The sequence below is a fragment of the Rhinolophus sinicus genome, linkage group LG13, assembly GCF_036562045.2.
Source record: "Rhinolophus sinicus isolate RSC01 linkage group LG13, ASM3656204v1, whole genome shotgun sequence".
In the NCBI taxonomy this organism is placed as follows: domain Eukaryota; kingdom Metazoa; phylum Chordata; class Mammalia; order Chiroptera; family Rhinolophidae; genus Rhinolophus; species Rhinolophus sinicus.
Window position 1 is genome coordinate 36,518,083 of NC_133762.1, and position 24,735 is coordinate 36,542,817.

At 37.9% G+C, this 24,735-nt stretch overlaps 1 protein-coding gene across 1 annotated transcript in view; it reads left to right on the forward strand.

The window, feature by feature from the left end:
- The window catches only part of TRPC4AP (transient receptor potential cation channel subfamily C member 4 associated protein), a 62,842-nt gene that overhangs the window by 7,888 nt on the left and 30,219 nt on the right, over positions 1-24,735 (forward strand). The window contains exons 2-7 of the mRNA XM_019733470.2: positions 4,609-4,737; positions 7,913-8,029; positions 12,690-12,747; positions 14,705-14,760; positions 17,716-17,844; positions 22,323-22,530. Of these exons, the coding sequence (XP_019589029.1) occupies positions 4,609-4,737; positions 7,913-8,029; positions 12,690-12,747; positions 14,705-14,760; positions 17,716-17,844; positions 22,323-22,530 (697 nt within the window). The remainder of the gene's footprint in view (positions 1-4,608; positions 4,738-7,912; positions 8,030-12,689; positions 12,748-14,704; positions 14,761-17,715; positions 17,845-22,322; positions 22,531-24,735) is intronic.

A 24,735-nucleotide genomic window follows, 5' to 3' on the forward strand; every position in this document is an offset into this window, starting at 1 on the left:
TTTCTGTCTTATTCTTCTGCCCTTTTACAGACTGTCCTAGACATGGAATTCGACCATATGTCTGTAACCTTTTGAGTCTGGCTTCTTTTATTAGAATAGTCTTTAAATTTTGCTTCGCTTTTTGTGTCCTTACAATTCCCAAATTCTAAAACTCACCTTTTTTTTTTTTTCCAAAGAAATCTTTAGACCCCTCCATCCTGCTGCTCCAGTTTGGACTAATTACTCGGTTGGACAGCTATATAGCTGAACTCTTGGGATTTCCCTTCACCAAATTCAGAGCATTTTTTCTCATGTTTTAGATGGAAGTTATTTTCCCTTACATTTTTAATGGTGTTACTCCACTGTCTTTACGCATTCAGTATAACTTTGAGAAGCCCTATTCTGATTCCCAATCCTTTGTATATGACCTATTTTCCTACCCCCTGAAACTACAATTAATTTATTCTACTGTTGATGAGTATTTGGGATTTTTCCAGTTTGGGGATATTATGAATAATGCTTACAAGAACATTTTTGTACATGTCTTGATGTGTATATGCACAATTTTGGTTACATATATATGCTCGTATTTAGAAGTAGAATCACTGGGTTATAGGATAGGTTCAGCATCAGTTGTTATTACAGAACAGTTTCCCAAGTGGTTGTACTGATTTACACTCCCACCAGCCAAGTATGTGAGTTCCTGTTTTTTCATGTTCTTGCTATAACCCTTGGTCTTTTAAACTTGAGCCATTCTAATGTGTGTGCAGTGATCTCAGTAGGGTCTTAATTTGTGTTTTCAAAAGTTTATTGGACATTTGGACATCCTCTTTTGTGGATTGCCGGTTCATATCTTTTCCAGTTTTTCTGTTGTTGATTTGAAGGTTGTTTTTCATTTCCTGCATATGAGCCCTTTATAGTTTTACAATTAATTTCTCACATTTGGTGTCTTGCCTTTTAATCCTCTAAAAAGATTTTTGTGATGAACAGAAGTCCTTAGTCTTTTTGGTTTGTTTGTTTGTTTAACATTTTTTTATTAGTTTCAGGTGTACAAAACAATGTAATAGTTAAACATTTATCATTTATATCCCTCACACAGTGACAACCCCCACCCTCCATCTACTACCCCTCTGACATCGCACACAGCCATTACATTTCCACTGTCTCTATTCCTAACGCTGTACTCCACTTCTTTTTTATTTATTTATTTTTAAGATATTTTTTTATTGGGGAAAGGGAACAGGACTTTTTTATTGGGGAATAATGTGTACCTCCAGGACTTTATTCCAAGTCAACTTGTCCTTTCAATCTTAGTTGTGGAGGGCGCAGCTCAGCTCCAGGTCCAGTTGCTGTTGCTAGTTGCAGGGGGCGCAGCCCACCATCCCTTGCGGGAGTCGAACCAGCAACCTTTTGTGGTTGAGAGGACGCGCTCCAACCAACTGAGCCACCCAGGAGCTCAGCAGCAGCTCAGCTCAAGGTGCCGTGTTCAATCTTATTTGCAGGGGGCGGAGCCCACCATCCCTTGTGGGACTCGAGGAATTGAACTGGCAACCTTGTGGTTGGGAGCCCACTGGCCCATGTGGGAATCGAAGCGGCAGCCTTTGGAGTTAGGAGCTCAGAGCTCCAACCGCCTGAGCCACCGGGCCGGCCCTGTACTCTACTTCTTGTAAACACACACACACACACACACACACACACACACACACACACACGAAAATTAGGAAGTGCTTAGTTTTAATACAACTCATTGTATCACTATTTTCCTTATTAGTGCTTCTTTATTTTTTGTATTGTTTAACAATCTTTGCTTATCCGGAGGTCATGAAGATATTCTATTTATCTTTTAGAAGCTTTCTTGTTTTGCCTTTTACATTTAGATATACACTCTACTTGGAATTGATTTTGGGGTGTGGTGTGAGCTTTTCCATAGCTGGTTGACCCAATGTTATTTATTGAAAAGTCTCTTTTACCCTTGTGCTCTGTGTTGCCACCTTTGTTTCACACCTATTCTGATCCACAGGTCTATTTATCCTTATACTGATATCATATTGTCTTATTTTCTGTAACTCTATGTGTGTTGATTTTGGCTATAGTATATAGCTTCCCCTACATCGTTACCTTCACGAGTTCTTGACTCTTGGCCCTTTACTATTTTCATGCACATTTTAGAATGAACCTGTACATTTTTACAACAAAATTTTGATTGAGATTGCATTTGGATTGCATTTGATCTATTAAATACAATACATTCATTCTCTCTCTTCCCACCCCTCTTTTTCTCTTCCCTTTCCCCTCTTTTTCTTTGGTTTTCCTTAGTTTCTCTTGATAATGTTTTATAGTTTTCTATGCAGTGGTCATATATAATTTTTGTTAGATTTATTCCTTGGCTTTTGACATTTTTTGATGGTATTGTAAATAGTGCTTTTAAAATTGCGTTTTCTAACTGTAGGTGCAAAAGAAAAACAAGATTAGTTTTTATATTGCTCTTGTATTTATATTGCTCTTATATTTTAATACGTTACCTTTAGATTCTTTTGGATTGTATATGTGTACAATCTTCTGTGAATATCATATCTGCCAATGAAACTTACTTTATCCTTTCCAATCTTACATCTTTGATTTCTTTTTCTTGCCTGCCTAACTGAATTGAAGTGGTGTGGCATATTCCTAATCTAAGAGGGAAAGCCTTAAACATTTCACCATGATGTTTGCTAAAGGTTTTCTGTAGCTCCTGTTGTTAGTTCACTTTTCTGAGTTTGAGTTTATTATGAATGGATGTTGAACTTTCTTAAAATGTTTTTGCTGCATCAGTTGAGATGTTCATATGATTATTCGCCTTTGTTATAAATGTGATAAATTACTTTGAGTAAAATTTTCAAATATTAAACCAAATCTCAATTTCTGATACAGGTTTTCATCCTTTTTATAGGTTGCTAAATTTGATCCACTGATTTTTTTATTACAATATTTTTCTTCTGTGTTCATTAGTGAGAATAGCCTGTAATTTTTCTTTCAGTGGGTTTTGGTATGAGGTTTAAGCCATTAGTCATGGCTTTATTTACACCTCACAAGTTTTGATATGTAGTATTTTTCACTATCATTCACTTCAGAATATTTTCAAATTTTGTCTTGGGTTTCTTTGTTGACCCATGCATTTTTTTAGAAGTGTATTTTTAAATTTCCAAACATGGGGGTTTTATAGTTATCTTTCTGTTTACAGATTTTAGGTTAATTGCACTGCAATCAGAGAACATAGTTTGTATTTTGATTCTTTTTAATTGTGTTGACATTTGCTGTATGGTTTAGCAGCTGGTCATTTGTAAATGTTCTCTGTACTCTGAAAGAATTTGTGGAGAGTAGTTATTAGATGTAAGGCTGTAGATGTGTCAGTTTTCTTTGTTAAAATCTATATCCTTACTAATTTTTTATCTACATGTATCAGTTTTTGAGAGAAATTATAAAAATCTCCCACTATGGTTGTGGATTTGCTTATTTCTCTTTTTAGCTTTATATACGTGCATGTTGAATCTATTTATTAGGTACATTCAAATTTAGAACTGTTAAATTGTCCTGGTCAACTTTTTTATCCATAAACTATTAGAGCTAATAAACAAGTTCAGCAAGGCTGCAGGATACAAAATCAACATACAAAAATTAGGTGCATTTCTATACACTTGCAATAAACAATCCAAAAATGAAATTAAGAAAACAATTCCATTTATCATAAAAAAGAACAAAATACTCAGGAATAAATTTAACAAAATGAATACAAGACTTGTACAATGAAACTACAAAACATCAGAAATTAAAGAAGGCCTACATAAATGGAAAGACATCAATGTTCACGGATTGGCAGACTTAATATCGCTAAAATGGCAATACTCCCCATATTGATTCAATGTAGTTCCTATCAAAATCCAAGCTGGCTTCACTGCAGAAATTGACAAGCTGATCCTAAGATTCATATGGAAATGTGAGGGACTCAGGAGAGCCAAAATAATCTTGAGAAAGAAGAACAAAGTTGGAAAAAAAATCACACTTCCTGATTTCCAAATTCATTGCAAGTCTATAATAAGACTGCCATGAGTGTAGACGACATCTGGATCTATCTTAGAAAGGGGAGAGGGGAAGGCCAGTCGGAACATTTCTGGCTATTTAGTTTGCATTTTGAAGACAGACAGGGAGCTTCGAGGTAGAAAAGAAGGAGAGGACATTGTAGGCAGGGGAAGAATGTGTGCAGAGAGGCATAGAGAGAGAACATGTGCCTGGAGTGTGTTGGGAAAGAGGAGGCTCAAAAGGCAAGGAGGTGATAGAATGTGCAGGGTGTTGTGGATCCCCATGGACACCAACACCTACAGATGCTCAAGTCCCTTATATAAAGTGGCAGAGAGCAATGCATGTGTCAGCCATCCACATCTGCAGCTTCCCAACCGTGGTTTGAAAATTCTATTTCCAATCTGGTTGGTTGAATTTGTGCACGTAAAGCCCAAGTATATGGAGGCCAACTGTGTATTTACTGGGAAAAATCACATATAATTGGACCACATAATTCAAACCCATGTTATTCAAGGGTCAACTGTAGTTCTTTCCTCACCAGTAAAATGTTTCTCTCTTTTTTTTTAAACTCAGTTCACTGAGACTTTTTTGATGGAAAGGGACAAACCATCCAAATGGAGTGGAATTCCTCAGCTTCTCCTTAAGCTGTATGCGACCAGCCACCTCCACAGTGACTTCGTTGAGTGCCAAAACATCCTCAAGGTAATTTCTCTTGGGCCTTGGAGGGGCTGCATTCAGGGCCTCCAGGTGACATAAGATGTCTTGTTGTTTTTTTCTAAATCTTCAGTCTACTTTTTAAAATAGCCTGTTTTTATTGTGTAAACTGTAGACAATTTGGTACGTTTAGAAAAAGTGCAAAGGAGAAAATAAAAATCACCCATAAAGAAAATGAAAACACCACCCAGAGTTAACTACCATGAAGTTCCCTGTGTGTGTCCTTCTGGGTCTCGTTTTGTATCAGTGCTTAATTCGAGAGGTCAGCAGTGTGCCCTGGGATTGGGGTGACATTCTTTCTGAACAGGGTTTAGAAGATTCCATATTGCTAAAGGTTCACGGAAGTGGCCTTGTGGTTGTCGATAATTATGACTCACACAAGAAGATGGAAGGGACTGGGCTTGATGATGGAAAGGGTGTAGAGAGAGATATACTAAGGCAGTTGTTCGCAAACTTGAGTGTGTATCAGAATCAACGTGGGAGGCTTGTTAAAACCCAGAGTCTGGGCCCCACTCCCAGAGTTTCTGATTCAGTAGTTCTGGGATTACCATATCTAAGTTTTAGCTTGGGGGGTTGGTGGGGTAGTGTCCAAATTTGAATTTAGAGCACTGGCTTTAGCTGCAGTTAAAACCCATGCAAGTTATTTTTGGTTGTTATGAAACTTAATGATACACTGTTTTTCAGAGGTGAAATTTTGATTATTATGTCACATAATAAGTCATTCTGAAATATAATAGGCTCCAGATAAGCTTAATCTTTACCCATAAGAAGAGATGTTTTGTATTCTTGATCTTCTCGTAGTCTGATTGGGATAGAAATAATTATAGTTTCTTACACTTGTTTAAAAACACTTTGCAAAGAGTTACACATTATTTCATTTGATTGCTGCAAAATCTTTAAGATATAAAGAGGAAGGGAGAGAAAGTAGGAGAGAAATTAACATTTGTGAGTGCTCGCTGTGTGATCATTACTTCTTTATTCATCTAGCAAATACTTATTTGAAACTGACTATGTACCAGGTATATTTAATTCTGATGGTAACTGTGAGATGGGTGGTGTTTTTCTTTGTATTAGTCTAGAATATTGTGATTGTAGGTGACAGTAACTCAGACTAGGAAACAAACAAACAAACCGTTTATTGTCTCACACCTGTGGAAAGCACAGGTGTGAATTCAGGAGCTGAGCAGTTAGGCTGTCCATTTCTTATCTTAATACCCGTGAGTGACCTCATGTTCCTCCATGTGATCACAGGTCTCGGGTAACATTTCTACAACATGGGCCAGCCACTGAGTTGAGGGAACTGAGAGACTATTGGCTGGACCTGATCACCTGCTCCAGAGGCTGGGCCTGAGGTGCTTGTTGGCAGCCCCAGTGGAACCATGTGGAAAGTGGGGAGGGGCAGTCCCCTCAGGAAATAATGCTGTTGCCTGAAGAAGAAAGAAAGATGCTAGGCAGACAAAATCCACATGCTTTTTTATATTCTCTTTTTCAGTTGAGAAAACTAAGGCTCAGCAATGACCCGCCCAAAGCCTTGTGGCTACTATATGATGAGCCCAGATTTGTCTTATCCAAAGATCAGCTTCCACTGTATTATGTTGTCAGCAGGAAGTACATCATGGTTTTATAGATGAGAAAAATGAGATCCAGCGAAAGTGGTTCAGTTCCTTACTAATTATGTGACCCTGGGCAACTTTGTGATTTCATTTTTCGCCAGTAAAATCAGTAAAACTATACTCACTTCATTGAATTATTTTAAGGATTAAATGGACAGTGCCTGGCATATAACAGGCTGTCCATAAGAGCGAGTTCTGCCTTTTCTTGGTGTGTGGTACCTGGACCAGCAGCAGCAGCATCACTTGGGAACTTGTTATCAATGCACATCCTCAGGCCGCACCACCCAGTAGTCTGGGTTTTTAGAAGTCTTCCCGATGATTCTGATGCTCATCAGTGTTTGAGCAAACAGTGTTTGCTCTAGCCCATTGTGCTCCATTTTTGCTTACAAGTTCCTAAGGAGAGCATAATGAGTAGGGTGCTGGATTCTTCCTGCTCGCCTATTGCACCCATAATAGTTCTGCTTTCTTCTGTAAGCACAGACTCTGCAGCAGGACTTCCTACATTTAATTCCTGGCTTTACCAGCTGTGTCACATTGACAAATTCTTTGTGCCTCAGTTTCCTTATCTGTACAATTGGGATAAGTGACTATCATCTCTTACTGGGTTGTGACGATTAAAAGAGGTAATACATGCAGTACTTAGAATGATGCTTAGAATCAAGCATTAAATGAGCTATTACTATTATTACAACTTTTATTATTATATCAACTTTTCTGTAAGATTATTATTCATACTGACTGGATTAAATACCTGCTATGTCATGGGACCTGTGGAGAATACAAAGAGGAATCTGTTCCAGTCTTCAGGGAACATTTGTAAAAAAGTACAAAGTAAAAGTGCTAAATGTCACAAATGAATTACAGATTGCTTTAGGGATTCAGGGATGCATCAGATTGCTTCTAGCTGAGAGGAAACAGAGAAGACTTCCTGAAGGAGGTGACATTTGAGCAATGTTTTGGTTATCTATTGCCGCAGAATCAGCCACCCCAAAACTTAATAGCTTGAAGTAATAATCAGTTTATCTCTCATAATTCTTTGGGTTGATTAAGTGGTTCTTTTGCTTCATGTGGTGTTGGGTGGGGTATCGAATCACCTGGAGGGTCCAAAACGACTTCACTCACATGGCTGGTAGGTTGCTGCTGACTGTCAGCTGGAGATCAGCTAAGATTATCAGTCACAGCCTCAGTTCTTCTCAGGGCCTCTCGAGGTGTCTTTGTTGGACCTCTTACAGCATGGTGATTGGGTTCCAAGATGGCAAAAGCCAACTCTGCCAGTCTTTCTTAGGACTTAGGCAGGAACTGGCATAGTGTCACTTCTGCTGCATTCTGTTGGTTGAAGTGAGTCACACCAGCCCAGATTCAGTGTGGGAGAGGTTTCTATAGGGGCCTGAATACCAGGAAGTACGGTATTCAGGGACTTCATTGTAGGCGCTATCTTTGTGCTCATGGGGATTTAAGTTGCGACTAAAATGCAGGCTGAGGCTTTGGTGTCTGGTTCATATTAGATAACAAAAACTGAATGTCTGTCTGTATATATTTTTTAAAACTAGGAAATTTCTCCTCTTCTCTCCATGGAGGCGATGGCATTTGTTACTGAAGACAGGAAACTTACCCAAGAGACCACTTACCCAAATACTTATATTTTTGACTTGTTTGGAGGCGTTGATGTAAGTAGTTGTTTATTATTCCTACTGCTATTACTACTGCTACTACTGCTAAATAGCTTGAGAATTTAACTCTGAAATGGAGACAGGAAACATTTCAGAATTTATACCAAACATATGAGAATTGTAATCTTTAAAAGCTCAGTGGCACTCACCTATGTTGAAGCAGCATAGCTTTTACTTAGAAGAACTGATTTATTTGAACTGATAATAGAGCCACCTTTTTTTTTTAAGGCACAAAGTGAAAGATATGTTCCTCACTTCCCCAGTGTCCCCTCCTGAAAGGCAGCTGTGATTACTAGTTTTGTCTGTGTCCTTCCAGAGATGTTCTGTGTGTGTGTGTAAATAACCCCGCCGCCCCCACCTTAGGTTTATTTTCTCCCCACATAGAGGTGGCATATTATCTATATAGGTACACTGCTTTGTACCTTACTTTTTCCATGTAATTCTCTAGCTTGGGGATAGTTTCATTTGAGTACATGTGTGTCTGCCTCATTATTTTAACCATCTCTGTAGTATTCCCTGGTATAATGGTACCATAATCTATTTACCCAGGCCTCAGTTGATGGGCATTTAGAGTTTTCTCACACCTTTCCTATTGCAAACAAGAGTGCAGTAAAGGTTTTTGTACATACTTTTGTGTACATACGAGTATATACTTTTAGGATCAAAGCATATGTGTCTTTTATTATTTATAAACTTGTCAATATATATACCTAAGAGGTTTTATCAACTTACATCCCCAGTAACAAAGTATAGGACTGTCTATTTACCATGCCATCACCAACTGTGTATATGTGTGTTTTTATGGACTTTGTTATTGAAGTATAACTTGTGTATAGAAAAGTACACAATAATTAACCACAAAGTAAGTTTACCTTTGTTACTACCACCCAAATCACAGAATAGAATGTTACCAGCACCCAGTAGCCTCCTTCACCAAACATTATATGTTAAGTATTTTAAATATTTACTAAGCATACATGAGAAAAATTGTATTTCTTCATAGTTTTTTTAACAGCTTTTTATTGAGATATAGTTCACATACCATACAAGTCACCCATTTGAAAGTATACAATTCAGTGGTTTTTAGTGTGTTCGTAAATGTGCAGCCATCACCACAGTCCATTTTAGAATATTTTTATCACCCCAGAAAGAGACTCCACATGTTTTAGCTGTTCCACTCCCCTACTCCTCCAGCTGCCACTCCTACCATCAGCAACTATTACTCTCCTTTTTGTCTCTGTAGATATTTTCTTCTGGACATTTCATATGAATGGAATCGTGTGTTTGTTACTGGCTTTTTTCACTTAGCTGAATGTTTTCAAGATTCATCCATGTCATAGCATGCATCAGTACTTCATTCCTTTTTATGGTTGAGTAATACCCCATTTTGTATGTCCATTCTTCAGTTGATGGACATTTAGGCTGTTTCTACCTTTTGGCTATTATGAATAATTCTGCTGTTCACATTTGCATACAAGTTTCTGTGTGGACCTAGATTTTCATTAATTTGGGGTATATAACTAGAAGTGGGATTACTGGGTCCTAGGGTAACTGTTATGTTTAATCCTTTGAGGAACTGTCATACTGTTTTTCAAAGCAGCTGCAGCATGTCCACCAGCAATGTATGACGGTTCCAGTTTTTCCACATCCTCATCAATACTTGTTATTATTTGCATTTTTTAGTATAGCCATCTTAGTGGGTATGAAGTGATATCTCATTGTGGTTTTGATTTGTATTAGCTAATGGTGTTTCGCATCTTTCTATGTGCTTGTAGGTCATTCATATATCTTCCTTGGGAAAATGTCTATCTCCTTTTTCCTTTTTTTTTTTTTTTAATTGGAGAAGGGGAACAGGACTTTATTGGGGAACAGTGTGTACTTCCAGGCCTTTTTTCCAAGTCAAGTTGTTGTCCTTTCAATCTTAGTTGTGGAGGGTGCCATTCAGCCTCAAGTTGTTGTCCTTTCAGTCTTAGTTGTGGAGGGCGCAGCTCAGCTCCAGGTCCAGTTGCCGTTGCTAGTTGCAGGGGGCGCAGCCCACCATCCCTTGTGGGAGTCGAGGAATCGAACTGGCAACCTTGTGGTTGAGAGGATGCGCTCCAACCAACTGAGCCATCCGGGAGCTCAGCGGCAGCTCAGCTCAAGGTTCCGTGTTCAATCTTAGTTGCAGGGGGCGCTGCCCACCATCCCTTGTGGGACTCGAGGAATTGAACTGGCAGCTTTGTGGTTGAGAGCCCACTGGCCCATGTGGGAATCAAACCGGCAGCCTTAGGAGTTAGGAGCATGGAGCTCTAACCGTGAGCCACGGCCGGCCCGTCCTTTTTCCATTTTTTAATTGGGTTGTCTTTTTATTATGAGTTCTGAGAGTTCTTTGTATATATTCTGTTCATGGTTTGTAAAATTTGCATTCTTCTATGAGTAAATTGAATATCTTTATATTTGTAAGTTGTTTCTTTTTTGCCAATTGTCTATTAGTCTTTTGCATCCTTTCTATTTGGTTATTAGGCTTTTCTCTTATTGGTTTTCTCAGTTCTTTCAGGCTGCGATAACAAAATGTTACAGACTGGGTAGCTTATAAACAACAAATTTATTTCTCATAGTTCTGGAGGCTGGGAAGTCCAAGATCGTGGCCCTGTCAGATTTGGTGTCTGGTGAAGACCCTCTTCCAGCTTTTTCCTGTGTCCTCGCAGTGGAGGGTGTTAGGGATCTCTCTGGAGCCTCTTTTATAAGAATATAGTCCCATTCATGAGGGTTCTGCCCTCATGACCTAATCACCCAGAGGCCCCACCTCCTAATGCCATCACATTAGGCATTAGGATTTAACATACAAATTTTGGGAGGACACAAACATTCAGATCATAGCAATTTGTATTAATAGGTACTAGTAATTTTTTTAAGATCCTTTGTCATATGTGTTGTATTTTCTTTTTCCTAGTTGTAGAATTGAATTTTGACTTTGTTCGTGGTACTTTTAAATGTAGAAAGGTTTACTTTTTAGGTTGTCAGATGTTTTCCTTTTATGTTTTCAGACTTTTGTTTCTTGCTTTTCCCACTGTTGGATTATAAACTTTATCCTTGTTTCATGCTAATATTTTAAAGTTTTTATCATAGATGTTTACATTTTTGCACCATTCCAAACTTATTTTGCTATAATGAGCGAGGGACTGGGATTGTGCTTTTTCCCCCTGGATATCTGTCCTTATCCCCATCACTGGGATGGAGCATGAGGGAGGCTTTCAGGGTGCTGTGCTTATTCTGTATCTTGATCTGGGTGGCGATTATACAGAAATGATGTTCACTTTGTAAAAACTGGAGCTGTGCACGTAAGACTCCCTCCCCTCAGCAGTTGCAGTTGCCCTTTACCATTTACTTACTAGCCAGCCCAGTGGACCCCCCTGCTTCACTTCTGAATCGTTCATCAAGGATTTACTTATTAGAAACCATGGTGTTTAACGGAGGAAAATGAATTATGTGGGTCTCTAGCCCTGTGTCTAATTTTAGTGAAAATGGGGCATTCTATATCCCATCTTAGGACATTTTGGATCAATTGTTCTTGATTTTGTGGGATTTTTCTTTCCTGCTTTGAGTTAGATTAACTTCTCTAGGAATCTCAGTCTGTTCTTAAATATGGGCTTTTGCATGGGTCAGTGTGCTCTTCACTAACCTTTAGTTGGGTGCATTTTTCTTGCTGAACTCCCTGTTAGATTTGTTGGTTTATAAACAGTGCTCAAGTCTCCTGTTTCTTTGCTGTTGCCTAGTTGTCCATTATTGAAAGAGGGGTATTGAAGTGTTCAACTATTATTTTTAACTTAACTGTTTCCTTCAATTCTGTCAGCTTTTGCTTTATTTATTTTGAGATTCTGTTGTTAAGTGCATCTTTGTTTGTAATTGTTATATCTTCCTGATGGATTGACCCTTTTATCGTTGTAAATTGTTTTTCTTTGTCTCAACAGAATGGGTTTTATTTTTTTTATTTTTTTAAGGAGGGTGCAGCTCACAGTGGCCCATACAGGGATCGAACCGGCAGTCTTGTTATTATTAGCACCACGCTCTAGCCAGCTGAGCTAACCAGCTACCCCAACAGAATGGGTTTTTTAATGCATGCTTATTATAAACAGTTTAAGCAAAATTTTATGTGTTGTATTAAGTATTAAGTATGTAAAATGAAAAATGAATGCATATCACCTGTAGTAGCCCTTGTAGAAATCAGTATTGATAGTTTATGGTGTATCTTTTGAGATCCTTTTTGTAAACTGACATTTATGAGAGAACACAAATGTTCTTTAAGCAAAAGAAGAACCATAGTAGTGATACTATTCTCCAGCTTTAAAAAATTAAAGGCACCCTGGATCCCAGAGATTACCTAATCTCATATGCTTATTTTTTACAATGAGAAAACTGAAGCCAGAGCGAGGCATTGACTTATCCTAGTTTACATGGGGAATAGGTTGCTGAGCTGGGACTAGACTCCAGGTTTCCTGCCTCTTGGTATAGAGCTCATTCCCCTAAACCTCACTGCCTTCTGCCTGTGTTGGGAACAAGAGGGTCTTGTAACACCATGACAAATATTTGGGCCATGAGTTGTCATGGCAAAGATTGTTTTATGAGTTGTGCTTTGAATTAAGTTTGAAGATTTTATTTAAAAAAATCTTTTTTGTAGCTCCTTGTAGAAATCCTTATGAGGCCTACAATCTCCATCCGGGGACAGAAACTGAAAAGTAAGTATCCTTGTAAGCCACTTCCTCATTTCCAAACCTGCTGATATAATGGTTTCCAGGAGTTTCTCTTCTTTTCTTTCCTAACTCTTAACAGTAAGACATGCTTTACATTCAACTGCAGGACACTCTCTCCACCCTGAAATAAGCAGCTGTGTTTATTCGTTTTGTACTAGACAGAAGTTCAGATCTGGTGCTTTAAAAGAAAAAAAATGAAATGGGAAAACCACTGGGCTAAAAGAATTGCATCTTTATCTTTTCAAATAGTCCTTGGGTCCAGCTGTGTTTTATTTTTGTTTTTTAAAGTAATTTTTGTTGTTATAAAGGTGACACGTGCTCTTTGTAAAAAGTTCAATCGTTACCAGAGTGCATTTAGGAAGGAGTAAGTGTTTTGTTAGCTCATTATTTCTTAAGCTGGGTAGTGGTTGTATGACTATTAGTCTTCTTTATAACTTGTGCATGTTACAGATAATTCTATTTAGGTATTCAATATTTAATTTTAAAAAAAGTAAGCGTACTTTACTTAGCGTTAAAAGACAGAGATCACTTAACATTTGATGAATGCTGTCCTACAAATACCACAAATGTATTTTTTAATTAAAACAAAATTTCCTCCCTAACATCAATATGACATATGAGATCTCATTTGTATGTACAGTAGCAGTTAAAAGGATTCATATTTATCTTTGATGTCTCAGCTTTGCTTTCTACTTAAATTGGTTCTTCTGTTCTCTGTCTACCCTCATAACCCTCATATGTTGTAATTACTTGTTGGTGGACTTACTCTCTTTCTCCCACTAAATTTATAAGTTCCATAAAGGCTGAGACTTTGCCTTTTTTTTTTCCCCAACCACTGTATATTCTATATCTGCTTTCGAGTAGGTGCTGAATAAATATTTGATGAATGAGTGGATTCCAGTTTCCTTCAAAAATGAAAGGTCTCGAAATACTGAAATATACTGGTCTGGTATTCCAACCTGCTTTGAAGTCATAAAATAAATAAACAATCGAGAAAGCCCAGGTTGAAAGGTAGTGATGAGGGATACAGGATACCTGCATATCTCCAGATTATACCAGATAACCCATCTGGTCAATCTAGCTTGGCAGGGCTGCCCATTGGTATCTCAGAGGGAGACCTAGCATTTTTAGAGTCTACTGCAGCATAGGAACAAATGGAAACAGTTTTTTAAAATGAAACTAATGTCAAACAAAACGCTTTGTCCATGGTTCATACTCAGTTTTACCATCTTCTGGTTTGGGGGCATGACAGTTTAGTTTCCTTTTTTGTGCTACTCTCCTGTTCCTGCTCACAGAGAAGTAGCTAGTTCTTTATTGAACTTTGTAGGTCAGGGAATTAAAAGCCATTTCCCCAACATAAATAACAAAACAAAACACTCGGTGAGACTGTAGTAAAATGATATCCTTGTTTGCTGCTACTAGAACTTTTCACTGCTAGTGGAACTTTCAATGGAAATTTATAACAAGAGCCATCAAGATGTTTATACTTTGGATTCTAGTAGTTCTGCTTTTGGAAATGTGTCTTGAGGAACCAGTTCAACATAAGCCTAAAAAGGCTATACATATATATTGTTTATGTTTAGTCTGTTTAAATAGCAAAAAACCCCTGGATATATCCCAAGCAAACAAAAACCCTGGATATATCCCAAGCAAGCTACATGGTTTATTTTAGATGATGATACCACTACAGGTTGAAATTATTAAGACTATAAAGCATAGTAAGAAAATGGCTGTTATAGCAAATGAAAAACTGTACAAATTGGTTTGTAGGTTCTGAGGGCACCATGAAAATCTTTGGTAAGAACTGGAAAGAGATAGGCTAACAGGAAAATAATCGTCTTGGAGGGAATTATGAGGAACAGTTCTTATTTTTCAAAAAATTGACTACTATTACACTATCTTTTCAATGAGAAAAATAACCAATTATTCCCTTCACTTTCAGTAAGTGATGAAATGTCCAAGGACTGTTTGAGCATCCTGTATAATACCTGTGTCTGTGTAAGTACCCCCTGCCTTTGGAGCCACATTTATGTCCCACCACATGTGCAGCACTTGAGAAAAGAAGATTTGAGTGAGGGTGGTAGATATGACATGAAAGCTATCATCAGACATTGGGGAAATGTGCCTGAGAACCAGAACCAGCAGAGAGATTATGGGGAGGTAGAAGTTTCATAGTATAGTTGACCCTTGAACAACATAGGTTTGAACTGTGTGGGTCCACCTGTGTATGAGTAGACCTGTGCCGTTCAAACCCATGTTATTCAAGTGTCAGCTGTATTTTCAATCCTCAGTTAGGAATCTGCCGAGATGGAGGGCTGACTGTAGTTATATGTGAATTTTCGAATGCACGTAAACTGTGTTGTTTAAGGATGAACTGTAATTGTTAAGAGCCAGGATTACTTCAGGCCTGAAGATGTCCAAGTGGAGACTGAACAGTTCCTTGTCCAAGGGATAGAAGCATTGGAAGAGTACCTTGTTATACCTCTTCCTTCATTTTCTTTGTTAGAAATCAAAACAAGAATCAGAAGCCCCACCCATATATTGAGCATGACACTTGACTAGGTTGACCCCTGAGTAAGAAAGAATGGTGAATAAAGGAAGCCGTTCAGTGAAAGAAAAGAGCATAGTACTCAGTGCTAGAACTTGATTTTGAGTTCTAGCCCTTGGCTTAGTGCTTAGTAGTTCACCTTCCCTGAGCTTTAGCTTTTGTCAATAGAGTGCAGTTAGTAATCATACTAACATCACAGGGTTGTTGTGAGGACTAAATGAGATGATAGATGTGAAAGTACTTTGTACAGCAATATACAGATGTTAGTTTTTGTAAGGCACAGTATCTGTCTTTTAGGAACTTCTGTGGTAAGCTATAAACAGTGAATCATGATATAAGGCAGAATGAAACCAGTGCTGTTGTAGAAGTGAATCCTATATGCTATGAAAATGCAAAGGAACATTTAATTTTATTTCTTGCCTCATTCAAAAAAAGGTTTCAGGCATTTTACAGAAGTATGTAAAATTTACCAAGATTATAAATTTAGAAGCAGGTAAGAATGAAAAGGATAAAATAAGGAGAGGCTATAACTTACATCCAGGAATTGGGCTGATAGACAAATATAGACTGTAAAATCATCTGTATTATAGATGGGGCACAAATTTGGGTTTAAGCTTCTTAGCAACCAACACAAATAGGGAACTAGGTTTTAACACTTTCACAGCCCATCATCTGTAACAGTGCTGTGCACCAGAAATACAATGCAAGCCACTTATGTTACTTTAAATTTCCTTGTAGCCACTTTTTTTGTTTTAGAAAGTAAGAAGAAAGTAGGAATAGGTGAAGTTAATTTTAATAAGTTTAAAGTTAAAAATAAATATAAAGATATTTACATTATTTTTTTGTACTGACATTTCAAAATCTAGTGTTTTTTTAATTAAAAATAGAACTACCTTATGACCCAGCCATTCCACTCCTGAGTGTTTATCCAAATAAATCCAAAAGACATTTGGAAAAACATATGTACCCCTATGTTTATTGCAGTGCTATTTACAATAGCCAGTATATGGAAACAACCAAAATCAATAGACAATTGGATAAAGAAATTGTGGTACATTTATTCAATGGAGTATTACTCTGCTCTAAAAAAGAATGAAATCTCACCATTTGCAACAACATGGATGGACATAGAGAATATTATGCGAAGTGAAATAAGTCAGACTAAGAAAGACAAATACCATATGATCTCATGGAATCTAAGGAACAGAATAAACGAGCAAACAAAGCAGAAATAGACTCATAGATACAGAGAACAAACTGATGGTTGCTAGATGGGAGGGGGATGGGGAGAAGGTGAAGGGATTAGGAAGTACAAATTGGTAGTCACAAAGTAGTCACGGGGATGTGAAATACAGTATGGGGAATATAATCGATAATGTTGTAAAGATCATGCATGGTGTCAGATGGGTACTGGACTTACCAGAGGGATCACTTCACAGATTGTGTAGATGCCTGACCACTGTGCTGTACACCTGAAACTGATGTAGAATAATATTGAATGTCAACTATAATTAAATATATATGTATGTATATATAGTCACGGGATGTAAAGTACAGCATAGGGAATATAGTCAGTGGTATTGTAACAGCTGTCAGGGGTATTGTAATATGCTGTCAGGGGTAGTAGACTTGGTGGGGTTATCACTTTGTGAGGGGTGTAAATGTCTATGTTGTTTTTGTATACCTGAAACTAATACAAAAGAATAAAAAATGTAAAAAAGAAAAGAAGGATAATCCAACTTTAAAATAATTAGCACAATTATTTAAAATCTAGTTTGTTTCTTTTATTAACACTCAGAGCATATCTTAATTCAGACTAGCCACCTTTCAAGTGCTTAATAGCCACATTAGTTAGTGGCACAAATAGGCATAGACAGATCTATAAGATAAAAATAAACTAATTGTTCAGGAAATGCACAATTATTTTTGCAGCTAAGGCCAGGAAGAAATTATCCTTATTAAAAAAAAGACTATATGATGTCATTGGCTCCATTGTGTTTGACTTTTAGAGTTGCAGTACCTCTAGGGCAGAAAACAGGAAATGTTTGAAGTTGCCCATTTTGTGCAAATTGTGACTAACCTGGAGTAAGCATGTCCTGCATTAAAGACATTTAAATTCAAAATTTTATGAGTACTGCTGGGTCTACTATATACTAGTTTGTAGCTCCTGATTTAAATATAGGCAGATAGTCGGTCTGGAACCTATGATGATTATCATGAAAAACCCCTCCCCAGAAAAATACTTTTGCACACAATGTTTTGTATATAGTTTTAGGGCTTTAAGGCCTCAGACAAAAATTCCTGATGTAACGTGGGATTGTATTTCCAGTGTCTGGAAGGGATATCTTGCTCTTTATATTTTGTATTTATAACCTATTCTGTCTTTTCTCTCCCCCTTGCGATAGACGGAAGGAGTTACAAAGCGATTAGCGGAAAAGAATGACTTTGTGATCTTCCTGTTTACACTGATGACGAGTAAGAAGACATTCTTACAAACAGCAACCCTTATTGAAGACATTTTGGGTGTTAAAAAGGTGAGCTATGTCCTCTGGCAGGTAGGTAACCAGATGGGGGAGGGTGTCTCAGACGATTGGATTCTGAAAAGTGAATTAATGTAGAGAGCTCTTTTAAAAAGGAAAATTCTTCCATACTCCTAAAGTTAGATTTGTGTGTGTGTGTTATTTAAATATATTCAAGTAAAAGTAGGCTATCCTCCTTATACTAATTTGTCTTAGATGGCTATAAAAGCTAAACAAATATACAAGTTGAAGTCAAACTAATTACAAAACTCAAGTTTAGATTGACTTCATGAATTTAATGGGATGGCTAATGTTATTTTGCTGAAATCAAATTGCCCCTCACTCACTAATTATTGTAATGCAAGATCTTTTTAGGATACCTGTATTGCTGTTTGTTGTGTAATGACTTCATTCTCCTACCACTTTTCTATATTTGAACTGCTGTGAAAGCTTCATTCATTAGGATATGTTTCCCTTGGTGGTGATGTTTGACTTTCACTTATTAAGTTCATCTCAGTTTTTTTCCATTCGTCAACAGTTAAAGTTAATTGACACCAACACAGGAGACGCAAGTATGAGCACTGAAGTCCTGCCACTTGGTCATAAGATGGACATTCAAATAATCCAGAATATGCTTTAAAAAGAAAAAGGGCTACCCCAGTGGCTCAGGTGGTGGGAGCGCCGTGCTCCTAATGCCGATGTCACCGGTTCGATTCCCACATGGGCCAGTGAGCTGTGCTTTCTACAGCTAAGATTGTGAACAAGGGCTCTCCCTGGAGCTGGGCTGCTGTGAGCAGCCGGAGGTTGGCGTGAGCTGCCGCAGGCTCCTGTGCGGCCATGGGGAGCGCAAGGCTCATAATGCCAGTATGGGCTAGGGAGCTGTGTCCTACACAACTAGACTGAGAAACAACGGCTTGAACCAAAATGGGGGTGGGGAGGAGGCAGAAAAAGGGGGGAAATTTTTTTAAATAGAAACATTAAATTAAAATTTTATCATTGAGAAGTCACAGACTCCAAAAAACACATCTATAGACCTCTGTTAGAGAATCACTATACTAGATTTTTTGTGTAATGATTGTTGGGAGCTGGAGCTTCCCCATTTCTTGTTCCATACCTCCATGTTGGTTGCAGATTTGGCAGATTTCTTTCTTTTAACTATTGAGGAGGCAGGAGCAGCCTCTTAGAGTTGCTTTTGCTTGTGAAAGAGTACGCACATGCATTGTGGTGACCCAGCTTTCATTTCTGTCTTTCTGCTGCACTTTCCCCAGGCCCTGTTTGTCATTGCCCAATCAGAAGATGCATAAGTGGCCCATTGTCTGTTGGAACACATTGGAAATGTGTGCAGGTCCCAGACAGACCCTTTGTGCCCTTTGATAAAAAGGCATTGTTAGTTTTCCAATACTTGTGTGCTCTAGCCAGTGTGTGAGAGGGGCTTCCAGGGCAGAAACTCCAGACTCCCTGGCAGTATCAGCATAGGAGCCCAGGATTGCTTCTGTGTTGCCAAAAATGGTGATGAGTTCTGCTAGACACTATGGGTACCTTGGTGCTGTTTGAAAGGGGGATCGACACCATATAGAAGGAACCCACATAAAGAAGGCCACAGACTGGGAAAAGTTATTTGCAACCCATGCAACTAACAAAGGATTGGTATTCAGAATTTATCAAGATTTCTTACAAATTGGCAAGAAGACGACAAATAGCCCAGTACAAAAATGGGAAATAATTTGAACAAGTATTTCACAGAAGAGAAACAAATGGTCCCTGAATATAAGAGAAGATGCTTAACTTTATTGATAATCGGGGAAATGCCCATTGAGACCACAATGAGAGAGACAGAAAATTTGGTGAGAGTGTGTATCATTGTCAACACTTCTGTACTGATGACACTTTTCTACATCAGCAGAATATATTTACCTTTCTTTTGTTTTCTAATAGAACGTGCACACACTCTTTGACCCCCTTCCCTAGCTGTGCGCTGCCCTGAGAGCCATAGCATCCATTATTGTGGCTTGGGTCACCTGTAACCTTTGTCCGGGCACATTCTTGGGGAAGCTCTATCCCAGAATAGTCATTCTTACAAATGAAAACACTAAGTTGAAGTCACGAGGTTGTGAAGTCAGTTCAGTGAATCTGCTGGCTAAATAGAAAAGATCAAAGTGAATCATGTAAGAGTCTTGTTTGAAGAAGTTTTTTTTTATATTTATACACATTTATACATTCACATATGTATATTTACTGAGTTAAGGAAATTTTATTTCTTATCTTGGGCATTGTCAGAATGGTTTGGGAACCACTGCCCCAGAAAAAGTACACGTTCATCAAGAAACACAGAGGGAAGAACTGAAACCAAGTCTATGATGCATCAACAGGAGAATGGATAAATGTATTCACACAGTGGAAAACAGGCATACCTAGGAGATATTGTGGTTCCGTTCCAGACCACTGCCATAAAGCAAGTTGTAATCTTTTTGCTGGTGGAGGGTCTTGCTTTCAGTTTGTTTAAAAGCAGTATCTGTGAAGTGCAGTAAAATGAAGTATGCCTGTATTATAATATAGAAAGTGGTGGAAATGAATGACCTGTTGCTGTAGGGAACAACATAGCCGAATCCGAAATTATTGCTGAAGTCCGTTACAGAAGACTGCATGTAGTATTACAGACTTCATAATGTAGACTGTACAAGGTCATTTTTATAAAGCTCAAAAGCAAACTCAAATACATATGATAAAACTTTTTTTGAAGGCAATACAATAATAAAATTGAGGGTAGTGATTACCTCTGGCAGAGCGGCACGGAATATGATAGTAAAGGCACACACAGCTCGTCACTTTGTTAGGCTTCATAACATGTTGTATGTATCAAATATTAAATAAAAATTAAAATACAGGGGCCAGCCCGGTGGCTCAGGTGGTTAGAGCTCCATGCTCCTAACTCTGAAGGCTGCCGGTTCGATTCCCACATGGGCCAGTGGGCTCTCAACCACAAAGTTGCCAGTTCAATTCCTCGAGTCCTGCAAGGGATGGTATGGTGGGCAGCGCCCCCTGCAACTAAGATTGAACACAGCACCTTGAGCTGAGCTGCCGCTGAGCTCCCGGATGGCTCAGTTGGTTGGAGCGCGTCCTCTCAACCACAAGGTTGCTGGTTTGACTCCCACAAGGGATGGTGGGCTGCGCCCCCTGCAACTAGCAACGGCAACTGGACCTGGAGCTGAGCTGCGCCCTCCACAACTAAGACTGAAAGGACAACAACTTGAAGCTGAACGGCACCCTCCACAACTAAGATTGAAAAGACAACAACTTGACTTGGAAGAAAGTTCTGGAAGTACACACTGTTCCCCAATAAAGTCCTATTCCCCTTCCCCAATTTAAAAAAAAAAAAAAAATTAAAATACAGTGCGGGTTTGAACTGTGCATGTCTACTTATATGCAGATTTTTAATTAAGAAAGAAAAACTTTTTTTCTTCCTTAAAATCTGCAAATGTGTATTACATGAACTTTTCTCATTTTGCAACATCCTTATATTCCTCAGATAAAATCTGCTACCCTTCCTCCCACTACTTAACTTGGATTGGATATTTCTCTGTCATAGAGAATACTGTAACCAAATAACAAAAAGCATTTCATCAAATCAAATATTCATTCAATTAAAAGCTAGAAAAAGAAGGAAAATTCCTTAACTTCATATAGGATATCTATTAAAACTTACAGCAAACATCAAACTTAATATTAAACTTCAGAAATATTTCTATTAAGTCAAGAAAAAGGCAAGAATGCTTATCACTTACTCTAGATAATTGGTTGCATGTGTATATACAGAAGGAGACATTTATAGGAATGTTCATTGCCACATTATTTAATAGTGAAAAATTACAGTTCACCTGAACATACAGACATAAAGAAGAATTGTGAAGTAAAACGATGAAAAGTGAACGAACTACTTGTATTAGCATAGTTAAGTCTCACTGTTGACTGAAAAGTAAGGTGGTATATGATACGATTCACACTGCATACAGAACAATACCATATATTTTTATTAAAATATAAGTATAAAAATGGAACAATAAACACAAAGTTCAAAATAATGACTACCTCTGGGAGAGAAAAGGGAATGCAATCAAGTCAGAAAAAACAGGCCTTTGGCTATATTTGAAATGCTTTATTTCTTAAAAAGAAAACATCTGTTGCAGGAATGGCAGTTTATGATTGATAAGACTTGAGTGGTAGGTATTTTTTTTAATAGGCGAAAGGAGCCACATGAGCAAAGGTATGGTTTAATCCTCAGACCAGTCCTATGAGGTAGGTTAGTCACATTTGACATATGAGCAAAAAGAAACTCAGGTTCTACAATAATTTACCTAAGGTTGCACAGTTGGAAATTGCAGAGCTGGGATTTGAACCTAAGTGATCTAGCTACCAACCATTCTTAGGGAAATGCAAAAGAGGAGCACGTCCAATCTCAAATGAACTGAGCACGGGGATTGTTTTGTCTTCTGTAGGAAATGATCCGACTAGATGAAGTCCCCAATCTGAGTTCCTTAGTATCCAATTTCGATCAGCAGCAGCTTGCTAATTTCTGCCGGATTCTGGCTGTCACCATTTCAGAGATGGATACAGGGAATGATGACAAGCACACACTTCTTGCCAAAAATGCTCAGCAGAAGAAGAGCTTGAGCTTGGGGCCTTCTGCAGCTGAAATCAACCAAGGTAAAGTCCCTAAATTCTCAGAATGTTAAGATTGTAGCTCTAAGACCTCTTCCTAAATCATCTAGCTCTTTCAGTGTCTCTAGAGATTAAGCCATGTGAGGATTCCTAGGGTCCATTTAAAGTATGTAAAATTTGTGTATATTTGTTCATTATTTGGGGGAGCCAAGTCCATAGAGTTCATCAGATTTTGAATGGGTCCAGAATCTCAAAAAAGTTAATCATTGTTTATCAGAGTTACAAATGCCTATACCATTTGATCCACTAAGCCTCTCTGGGCCTTTATTCTATAGCATGCATGTGTGTTTGTGTGTGTGTGTATACACAAACACAAGGTTATTCATTGCAACATTGTAACAGTAAAAGACTAGAAACTAACTGTTCGTCAACAGACTACTTAATTTATAGCATATTTATATAATGGAAAATTGTATAGTTTTTAAGAAAAAAGAATGAGGAGGATCTCTGTGTACTGATAGATATAGAAAAGTCTCCAAAGTATATTAATGGTAAAAAGGAAAATGCAGAACTGTGTATAATATGATACTTTTTATATTAAGGCAGGGAGTGGGGAATAAGACCAAATGTATTTGCTCATCTTCAGTATACATAAAGAAACAAAGCATACAAGCATACACAAGAAACGTAAAATGGCCACCTGTTATGGATGGCTGGTAACTGGATAGATGACATCAGCAGCAGAAGTGGGACTTCTTGGTGTATTATTTTATATATTGTTTGATTTTAGAACCATGTGGGTATTTAGTTATTTACATTTTAAAAATACTATTCTAACCCATCTACCCCACCTATTGCTTAGTGTTAGCAAAAGAACTCTGTTCTATTGATAAAGTATCTTGGTTTAAGCAGATTTTGGGGAAATCGGGCATATGTCTGTTTTTGTCATAAGACTATCGATGATTCATATTTGAACTAAAGCATTTATGTGTCTTACAAGCTAGTTCTTGAACATTAACAGGCTAGAAATACTGCCGATGCAAAAACAAAACATATCACTGTGTACCTAAGGTTAACCAAATAACCAAGGTGAAATAATAAAAATTTATCATTAAAAAGCAGCAGTAGGAAACCATGACCATCCTATGGCAGTCCTGATGATGCTCTGAAAACAGGACTGTTTCTAAAGTCCAGTTGACTGGGTATGTGCATCCCAGGCTGAGCTCTGCAGAATTGCTAAGTGCTACCCAGCGGCCTGTCTTCTAAATACTGAATACGAGTCCTCCATTAACTCTGCTAACATTCTAGTTGAGTTCTGAACACCAGATGGTCATAACTGTACTTGAAGATTGCTGGAATATAATTTTACACTTTTTAGTTGTATGTAAAAACAAGTATGTGAACTCTACGGATCCCAGGTTAGTGGTTTTCCCTTCAGGCTTGTTTTTCTCTTAGTCTATAGATCCAAGGCCTTCCTTGGTCTGTAGGCTTTTCTTCCCCCTTCCTCCTTTCTTACAACTTTTGAGGAGTACTCAGGTTAGTAAATCATAAAACATACATTCTTAAAAACGTGAATTTTATCGTAACTAAGTGACTCCTCAAAACTGATTGAAATATACACATCCATATACACTGACACATTTGTTAATTTCCTGCTCTGTGGCAAACATTGAGCTAACCGCTTTACCTAGAAGTGATTTTATGTAATCCTCCAAGCAGCCTTGTCAAATAGAGATTAGTATCCCCATTGCACAGCTTAGGAAAATGAGGGTCCTAAAGATTCAGTATTGGATCCTCTGTGTGCTAAGGCACTAAGTAACTGTCATCTTTAGTTTCCCATTTAAGGACTCTGTTCTGGCAGATTATTTTTATCCTTTTAGTATCGATTATCTTCTTATACCTGTTTGTAAGCTGACTTAAATAAAACCATCATTACCCATCATCCTTGGGGAATAAAATATTCTAGTCAGTTGGTTTCTTAATTAACTGAGTTTTAACCCCAAGCCCAGTTTTCTTTGATTTGAGGGATTAAAAAAAGAAAGTTTATACAGTATCTATGTTCACTTTCATACCTGTGTGCCTAACCCATGAGATAATCTACATGTGATATCTGGTGGTAGCTTTTGGGATAAAGCTTTATGAAATGTTGTAGTTTAGCACATAATGTTGTACAGTGTCTGGCCCTTCCCGACTTTGACCATAATTCCTATCTCTCTGCTTCTCCATTCCACATACATTTTGTTTCCCCAG